The following is a 10,335-nucleotide window of genomic DNA, read 5'->3' on the forward strand; positions in this document are numbered from 1 at the left end:
AACTATTAAAAAACTTTTAGCAACATTCATGACTGTGTTGCATGTACAAACAGTAAGTAGTTTGGCTATGGGTGATAACCAAAAACATGACGCATGAAACTGAATTGCCAGAGTGCAATAACAACCGCTAACTTCATGTTATGTAATAATGATAGAGCTAACAACCAAGACACTGAACAAATATATTTAATTGCACATTTCCTCCAGCTGTTACCACGAAGAAGCAACATGATGTTGAATAAGAAATACGAATCTACTCTGAAATAAAAGAGAGTTCAAAAAAAGCTATCAACTAAAGACTCTTATTAGAACTAATATAAAGAACTGGAAAAAACACTTATGGTGCAGTTTAATATGATTCCATCTGCAACAGAAATGCAGTCCTTCACCTGAATAAACACAGACTGGAACACCTTACTCCATAATAGGCTTTTCTAAATTCAGCAGTAACAAATTCAGATTCTTATTGCAGACAAACACGCATCCTACCTGGCCTGTTGCCACATAGTCCTTTAAGGGATGAATAGCAAGGCAGAGAATGTCATCATCATGACCTAGATAAAAGCGCTGTGTGTTCTGCTGTCGGTTGTACACCACTCCCACTGCTGCAACATGGTACACAATTTCGCCCGTCTGAGTGTAGAATAAATTGCTTCGACAGTCGTAACCTCTGTAACTAATTAAAGAAAAAAGGTTTATTCATCAAGGTCATAACCATATATATTGAAACTCAGACAAAATTATGCATTTTGCACATGTAAAAATTCAGATTACTTACCAATTACTGTTCTGGTGTTTTACGATTATTAAAATATTTTTCCAAAGGAACATCAATTTATCAATTTCATTTACTATTCAGACACCAGCACTACTAGCATTAGTTTGAAAGCTGGTTTGGCTACTATCTAATAGTTACTCTCCACAACTGGTTTAGAAGAGGTAGTAATAGCTAGTAATTTTGCCAGACCACAAGGAGAATTCAGGCATGCAACATGTAAATGAAATAGCCAAAACTAATCCTTTGGACATTTTCTACCTCTTTACTGCTCAAAAATCAGGCAGCAAAAGTTTGCACAAGAATGCAGACAACACTGATATAAAACCGAGAAAACTTGCTAACAGGAAACAAACGCATAAATTTTCTTCCAGATCAGTTTCTTTTTCGATGGAAAACCTTGTCTCCTTTCTGTACTGATACAGCAACTGACATAAGCAGGCCAACACCCAACTGAGGCCTGTATGCACTATCACAGTACTTAAAAGGTTTAAATGACACAGAAATTATGCAGTCCAGGTAGAAAAGTCTTCCATAAAACTGCATATAGCTTTCATTGCTTACACAGTGCAACCACATGCGCTGGTCAAAGTAATGAATCTTTAAGGCAATTAACCAAGTTAGGCCTAATGAATACCAATCTGAAAACTCCAGCCATGGATTCACATTAACACATAATAGGCTGATGCATTACCGGAAAACCCCACAGCACACATGCGCAGCAGGTTTGAATATGCTGTATTTCTGCTGGCTCACCAGCACCACACGTAATGGTACTTAAGCCACGTTGTATGTGATTAGAGAAAAATTGCTAAAATCATCTCACAGAATTTCTAAGCAGACCAGCAGATACAGGTCCAAGTCCATCCCTCCCCAAACGCAGAATCCCCTTGCATCTCCCCTTTCTGAAGTTCACGAGATTCCTCCCTGCCCAGGACCCTCTCGATGGCAGCGCAGCCACCAACTGCTGTACCAGCCACTCCTCCCACTCTTGTGTTGTCTGCAATGGCATGAAGTCCAAATCTGGGTCTCATTAGATCACAAACAAGAAAAGTTAACTTCTTAAACCAGCAAAAATGGTGACAGCACATAAATTAAAGCTTTTACCCTCCTCCCTCCTACCCACTGTTTACACTGGTACTCTGAGGCAGGTTGTTAACATCATGTTTGGTCCCAGTGCAGGCAACTTTTCAGTGTCTCCTGAGTTACTGTCCCTTCAAGGTTTCATGAAAAAACTCTTTCCATGAAGTCTGAGGCTCAGTTATATGTCTGCTCCCTGCTCTCCTGCAAGTGACTAACAGTTTAGACTCGCAATACAGATGCAGACTCTTCAGTCCTGCTTTGCTGTCCCTCCACCCATATCCCGCACTAAAAACTTGCCCCAGCAGCAGCTGTTTCGAGGCCGATTTCTGCCCTGCCGAGCTGCACCCTTCTTTGATGTCCAGCCACTAGTTTTTAAAAGGATATAATATACAATGACCTACAGTAGCTATGAAGAAAGAAAACAAAAATAACCTATCACAGTATGCAACATCAACACTTTAAGAACATGACAACATTCAGTGAGGGGCAGGGATTATAAAGGTGGGAGCAGTGTCAAAGCAGCTATCTGGACCTATCTTTCTCAGACATCATTTTCCTGTCCTTCACTTTACATTGTGCTCTGTTTAAAATACTGTATTTCCTCTGCAATCACAGAATAATAAAAGAAATTATAATATGCACCCTAAGAGAATATTTTTAAAAGCAGTTGTGAAAATACATATTGTGAAAGAAATAATGCTTTAGAAATACCGGACATCAAGCAATTTCTTCTAAGCTTAGCAGTCACCCATAAAAGTAAAAAGCATTAAAACAGCAAAAGCGTCTCAGATACTTGTACCTGCAAGCAAAAATTCAGAATTTTCCCAGTTCAGTTCATAACAGTTGCTGATACAGCCTAAGTTAAGCATAGTGAAACTGAGTATGTTAATGCCATGTATCTCAGGACTACCCAGAATACCCAAGATGTATCTAGGATACAGGAGAGTGGTTCTTATTACTCCTATCCATAACTTCTTATGATCAGAAGTTTTGATTTTCATTCACTACCTCCAGTTATTAAAAAAGTGTACGACCAGTTGTTTAGAATTAAAATAAAAACATATTTTTGCCAAAATATCAAGCAGTGCTAACATCGACATTCTGTAACCTAGTTAAACACATTTGGTCTTTCCCACATGCCAGTTTACCAACTCCCTGACTATATAGGTACTTCTCACCAGAGTGATGGGCTCAGACTGTCCATGTAGAGATGAGAAGCAGCATGTTACAGTGTAGAAGGTCACTCCCTAATAATATGCTACACAGTTCCAAATATACATCTCCATATTATTAAACCAATTTAGAATTGGGATTATTATCTAATCTCAGAAAAAGCACGAACAATCAATTTCTTAACATGCAGAAAACAAACCACAGAGATAATCTACAAGACATCTTGATTAGCAACTAGAACTAAATACTAATGAAAGCAAGCTCTGCATCATAGGTACTGGATAATACATAACAAGGCACAATAAACGTAGCACTGCATTCTTCAGCAGTTGATGTTTTCAAGTGGTCTTCAGTAACAGCTACTCAAACCATCAATCCAAGACTGATTCAAGTTAATATGACAGTAATATTCAGAGGAGAAGATCACTATTCTCAGTGCTACGTAGGAAAACAATTCTGCCATTACCAAGTTCATGAAAAGCAGGGACTGGATTCAGTTTGAGGTTAAGACATGTAAACACAGGTGTTCACATGTGTGTTAGATATAATAACAACACCCATACTTTAATCAACAGCGTTCTAGTCAATGCGGTCAATGGAACCTGTAGGGCTACCCACCAGACCAGCTTAATTTTACTTGAGACAAATCACTCTTTATGCTCCACTGACTGGATCTCCATTGACTGTGATGGAAGTTTATCTAAACACATAAACCCACCTACTTTTAGGTAGACAACTGTAAATTCTTTAACCTGAAGCTGGATCCTACCCTCAGTTGCAAGTTACACAACAATAGCCAACTGCAAGGTATCTGCACAATTAGTGTCCCCTCTGTGAAGAGAGTCAACATCCACAGTCTGTCTGATGCTGGATGTGTTTCAGAATTTGTATGTTACTCTTCAAAGCATACACGGGAAATTTCCGAATATAGTGCAACCCTCCCCCAAAAATCTCTAGAAGAGCCAAATGTCAAAATAAACATGTTTGAGGTCAGAGCCTTTAGCACAAAGGTAGAGATTTTTTAATTATTATTATTTTTAAATTTTATTTTTAATATTTTTGCACATCAATAGTCTCATACTCTTCTCCCTTCAGATGCTATTTGTAGGTACTTATAGCCCTTGTAGGAATCCATGCAAGGTGTCATAAGACTCATTTAAGAGCATGAGAAATCCCATGTCATCTTGAAACTGTAACCAAATTTCATCTTATAAGGTCAGTTCAGTTCAATAAATATCCTGAAACTCAACCTAGATTTTGCTTAAATCCCTGGATTTAAAAAATAAAAGTCATTCTTGTGCGATCAGCAACATAGCTTTCAGAGACTACAGGACATAAGTATTATATCTGCATCCTTATTCTCTGCCAGCAAAAAGAATTATAAGCACCAAATCTGTGAAAGGGGTTCCTCTGAACATCTGAAAACACGTATCCTTCTTATGTTTCTGAACAACCACCACTGTCAATGACATGGCAGAAAAGAAAATAGAGGAAGAGTTAAAGAGAGGCCAAACTACTACAGCACTTTAATAACATGTTTCTGATCATGACTGGATCGATCTCGTAGAGAAAGATGCATTTAAAGATGAACCTGTTAATAGAAGTTGCTTTCTCATCTGTATTAGTCAGTGGCTGGCTCACATACCCAGCACTATTGTTTTTATCCCCTTCCACAATAGGAAGCAAACAGAGGTTTAAAGTCTTTCTTGCAGGATATGAAGATATTTTTCAACGTTCATCTTTCAAGGCAGTTGACAAATTCAAAACACAAAACCAATGTGTTCAAAAACAAAGAAAGGAAAAAGAGCTTCCTAATTCCCTAGTTCAAAAAAGCACCACTTCTTACACTTTCAAGGAAAATCCAAGACAATTCCATTGCAGCTAAAGAAAGATGAAGCAAAGCAGACTTCCTGAATCAGAGAATATGCCTATTACTCACTTGGATGTGGGTCACTTTAAAGTTAACAGCCTGGACATTGAGAAAAATCTGTTGTTCAGCATGGATTCTTCATTAGTTTCCTTGATGCCCACTGGGTAACCAGACAGAACTCAACTGGACATTCTACTTCTGGTCATTCCTGGATATTCTGGTCAAGCTTCACTTCTGTTGTGAAGGAAATAACAATAATCCCAAAGATCCAGGGCCCCTGCTTGTGCTACATCTTCTTCAGGATCATTTGGTCTGACTCTTACACCGAATTTTAAAGACTACATACAGCTACCCATCTTAATGCATTTTCTAACAGATATCGAAAACTTCAAATAGGAATTCTGGAGCATCAGAAGTACAAATAAAAAATGAACTCTGTACCCAGCTTCCTAGTCGCCATTATTTTCAAAGCTATTCCTCAGACTCCAGGTCTTCTACGGAAAAAATTGCTGAGTTGAATGATTAACTATCCTTAGCCAAGTAATTTATTAAGCATTCCATGTGGTGCCCTTCTAAAATTGTTTAAATGTGATTCTAGACAGCATCAGTAACTTAATCTGGGCATTTACTTCCATCTAAAATGAAGTTGCATTCCTGTAAAGAGGTATCTTTTAAAGGGAAAACACAGTATTACCTGATTTCAAATGCCTTAATTTAATAAAGGCTTTGGTTTTGTGTCAAGGGAATTTGTATTTCTGATCATTATTGCAATGTAGTAACATCTACTGCCAGTTTGCTTTAAAACACCACATCTTTCTCCTCATGAAAAAGTCTTCACTTTAATAAAGAATTATGGGACACTACTAATCTTAAAGATTAAATCGTAAGATTTCAAGGATGCACCTGAAAGTAATTTTGTTACTCAAATTAGTATCAAAGAGAATGAAACTGAATTTTAACACACTGTTAGGACTTTAAATAATTAAATTTAATCCCTAAACTAACATAGTAATGTGTGAATTGTTTCCGATTAGGTGAAAACAAATAGTTTATACTTTTCTTTTATTAAAACACTAATAGAACACCACTTAGTACAAAACCCAGACATCTTCAACTACACCACGTTTCTGTCGTAGCTCCCAAAATAATACACCAGAGAACTATTAATATCCAGACACTGAAAAATATGGGTGATAACCAAGTATTATATATAGTTACCTCTATTCAAATAAGTATCAGCTAAAGTTTCAGTGCAAATTCACTTCAGAATTCATGTTCAGCATTAGTCTAGCTTGGCACAGAAACTTTCTATTAGTTTAGTGTAAATTTATTTTTACAGAAATAAATAAAACCAGTAAATCACAAAACAACTGACCTAAAAGACTTTAATCAGATTATTAAATTATAAACACCAATCTACAAAACACAAAATGAGTTAGTACAGTTTGCTTGTATAAAGAATCCTGGTTTCCATACCCATGAACAAAATGTAATCTTATACTGTTCCCTGGAGCTCGCTCTCGTCTCTTAGAAGCTGCACTTTTTCTTTTTTCTTTGCATTGCTCTTTAAGTTGAGGTAGATCTTCTTTGTAAACCTTTAAGAAAGAGCACACTTAATAAACTAAGAGATTCATAAGAAAAGCATGTTTTAGCCACAGAATTCAGCCACAGTTATTACCCACAAAAATGTTATACTGACATCACTGAAAGAAATCTCCAATAACTAGCTGGTTACTGTATAGTGCAATTTGGTTTTAAATTACAAACAGAACGCTAACAGAACATGCTAGGGATACACGTAACCACTTTTTTCTGTATTTTAACTTAATATTTTGAATGCATCAGATAGTAACAATTCAATTTGGTCAGTTCCTGCTCAGCTCTCTATCTCCCCAGTTTTCAGATTTCAACTGGTCTTTGTAAAAGACCAACTCAAACCCTAGGAAGCATTCCAATTGCCATTAAAACTAAAACATTTACCTGTCGACGATACGTGATCTGTGTCTCTTGTTCAATTTCAGAGTCCAGCTCTGGAACATCAGACTGATCTGAATCTGATTCATCAGTATTAGAATCAATGAGACTCTCTGCCACCAACAAAACAGAAAATGAATCAACCTCAATTACAAACCAGAAAGTGTTTAAAGTAACTTCTTAATGTTTCCAATTTGATAATCAATGCTTATATTGACTACAACATAAACCACTATTAATTAACAGGCTGACACACTAGAAATAAGCCAACTTGTAAGTATGATAATTTTGTTTGTTTCTTTCTTTTTGAGAGTGAGACAGTTTTCATTCATTAAAACTACTTCAACATTTATGTTAAGAGACAAGGAAGAACAAAGTGAATGAAGAAATATAAAAAAAAGTATAAAGCAGAAACTAAGGCTTGCAGAAAACTAACAAACAAAGGCCTCCAAAGAGAAACTTCTGGTTAGGTGAGCCATTGATTAAGTAGCAATTCTTCAGGTAGATTAGGAAAAAAAAACACACACCAAAAAAACCCACCAAAAAATCACATATGAGAGGGAAGTGGTAAAATTTTCAGTGACTTTACAGAAAAAGAGTAGCCATTTTATGTTTCTGTTTTATATCTGGGGAAAGTCAGGTAATGTAAGGCAGAGTTTCATTTCAACAGAAACTGAAAATAATGTCCTGGGTGATAAATGGCAATATATTTCAATCTCTCTGCAACCTTTGATTGAATGTTGCACATTTTTTGATTAAGAAACCAGACACAACACCAGTCTAGAACATGAATGGATTTAAAAGATACCAAAATGTAATTGCAAAGAGAGACTCAACACTCAGTAAGAAATGTTTCTGGAAATATGCAATAAAGAGTAATCCATGAGGTTATACTATTTAACATTTTTATCAATGTTCTAGAGAAACAACAACATTGCTACTGATAAACACAACAAATCACAGAGTTAGAAAAGGCATTAATGGGACAATTATCAATAGTGTGACAAAACAGATGTATGTTGCACATGCTGTGAGATAGCCAGAAGAAAGGCTATATATCCAGGAACAAAGAATCTAAACTATGGAAATTTTATCTTGGGAAGTAGTAACTAATGAGAAATAATTAGTTGAAAATTAATTCAGACCATAAAAGGACCAAACTAGTTAAAGGCTTTTTGGAGGTTTCATCAACGAGATGAAGAGAACTATTGCTTCTTTCTGCATCAGGCACTGACAAGGCCAGCACTGAATCAGCATTCGTTTACCTATTAGTTGGGTGTACACCAATACATCTTCATCTGAACTTAACAATTAAAGGATGAAACAGCTTATTTCATTGTAACTATATACTTATACCCCCAAAGGACTCTATACATTCCTTTAGGGATGCAGAGAATCTTTGCATGTTGCCCAGAGAAGCTGTGGATGCCCCATCCCTGAAGTGTTCAAGGCCAGGCTGGATGAGGCTTTGAGCAACCTGGTCTAGTGGAAGGTGTCCCTGCCCATGGTAGGGGGGTTGGAACTAGATGGTCTTTAACGTCCCTTCCAACCCAAACCATTCTGTTATTCTATGGATTTCCAAGTAAGTCCAGTTCCACTGGACTGTTTGATTTTGGGAAACCCAGTCATGAGAGTAATTGCTGCACTAGTCACTGGTGGAAACATGACCTACATTTTTTTCCCAATTTTAAACACCTATTGTCTGTTTAAAAGAATAATTAAAAAACCCCAAAACACACAGAAATTACAATGCTTAAATTATCATCTAAATACTTCAGATTTTTAACCAAATGAGTATATACTTTTTTCCCCCCAGTAACATCTGGACATCCAGCTGTCATCAATTCAGTAAAGGATCGTAAGTACAGAATTCATAATTCATATCTAAAATCACAGCTTTAAGTTTTCCCTTTGCACAGGCAGCACAGTGGTGGATTTTTTTTTTTCCCCACAGGCTTGCTAGACTGACCATACAGTGTACAGGCAAAAAGTAAACAACACTGCTAAGTACTTCAGGCAGCTGCAAAGTTTAAAGCAAAACAATTTCACGCCGACTGACAACTCTGAGTATTTCTGTACTTGCACCAAAGAATTTTTCTTCTCTGTTAGCCTCCCCTCTCCCCCCACTTTGGGGGGGGGAGGGGGGGGAAGTTACTTACCTTGGGGTGCTATATGAAGAGAATCCTTCAACTTCCGATCAGGGACAAATTTCCACTGAAAGACAGAATGATCAGCTCCTCCAATGGAAACCACCCACTGGTGATCGTGTGACCATCTGACATTTGTCACATGAGCAGAATGACCAAGATATTTTTTAAACTTTGCACCTAGAACAAGAATAAAAATATCTTTCAATATATGTGGAATAAATTCCTCAGAAGCACCAGAGGAAAACACATCAAGGAACCCTTATAAAAAGTAATAGTTTAATTAAGACATTCTAATTACTAGCGATATTTTAATTACTAACAGCAACTTTTTGCAGTATTCCCAAATTTTAATGTGTCTTTAAGATAAATTTTTAGATTTGGATTCCAGGATAGAATATCTTTAACAAGTCAAACACTAAGACAGAACACATACAGTAGTGCTTTAGTAATGAGGTGTACTAAAGGAAGATTTTAAAAAATTTGACAGTTATTTTTACTACATTGAGAAGATGCAGTTATTTAAGTGTTAAATGATGTATAGTTAGCTGTGTGAAAACATCTCCATATGTGTTCACAGCACTGGTTCCCACTGTTCATGCAATTTGAGTGCTAACCACTTCTAGCAATTCATTTCCTCACACCTTTAGTAGTAGTAATTGTAGTAGTGTAACTACAGCAAGTTAACGTTTTCAGTGACTCCTACATAATAGCAACACAATCACTGGATCAGTTACTAAGATAATCCTAACAGCACTCAATTATACAGACTCGTGTCTTTTCTTTGGTTTTATAATTCTAGTGCAAAATAGGGAATAAAAGGGGAACAAATTCAGTCTCTTTCAAAAGGACAGAGGAGTGTTTTTAAAAACATATTTTTGGTTACTTCAGGTACCAATAAAAGCTTTATCACTTTAAAAATACAACTGGAAAGATTGCACTGTAATGTTTTTTAATATTAATGTTTTACAAGAGAGTAAAAAAGAGACAAAACTACAAAGGAATACCAATCATTTTTAAAAAGTATAATTTCTTTACGCATATATTGCTTGAAGACAGATCCTAAGACCCATCACGAAGATCCTGTAGTTGTAGCCACCCTTAAACATGCAATGCTGCAACAGTGTGAGTGCCTGACAGGCCGCACCCAAAGGGTGATGGTCAGTAGCTCCTCTTCAAACTGGCAACCCGTCACAAGTGGTGTTTAATGTCCTCATAAGTGACCTGTGATAGGATCAAGTGTACCCTGATGAAGTTTGCTGATGATACCAAACTGAGTGGGAAGCGAACACTTTGGAAGGGGCAGCCACCCT

General features: G+C 36.7%; 1 protein-coding gene across 1 annotated transcript in view; it reads right to left on the minus strand.

Annotated features, from left to right (window-relative positions):
- LOC104516439 (echinoderm microtubule-associated protein-like 5) overlaps positions 1-9,202 on the minus strand; it is a gene marked incomplete at both ends in the record, with an annotated part of 16,609 nt that extends 7,407 nt beyond the window's left edge. The window contains 4 exons of the mRNA XM_010160764.1: positions 490-676; positions 6,378-6,496; positions 6,882-6,988; positions 9,035-9,202. Of these exons, the coding sequence (XP_010159066.1) occupies positions 490-676; positions 6,378-6,496; positions 6,882-6,988; positions 9,035-9,202 (581 nt within the window). The remainder of the gene's footprint in view (positions 1-489; positions 677-6,377; positions 6,497-6,881; positions 6,989-9,034) is intronic.
- Positions 9,203-10,335: the final 1,133 nt, after the last annotated feature.

The sequence above is a fragment of the Eurypyga helias genome, unplaced genomic scaffold (genome assembly GCF_000690775.1).
Source record: "Eurypyga helias isolate BGI_N326 unplaced genomic scaffold, ASM69077v1 scaffold20281, whole genome shotgun sequence".
Lineage (NCBI taxonomy): Eukaryota > Metazoa > Chordata > Aves > Eurypygiformes > Eurypygidae > Eurypyga > Eurypyga helias.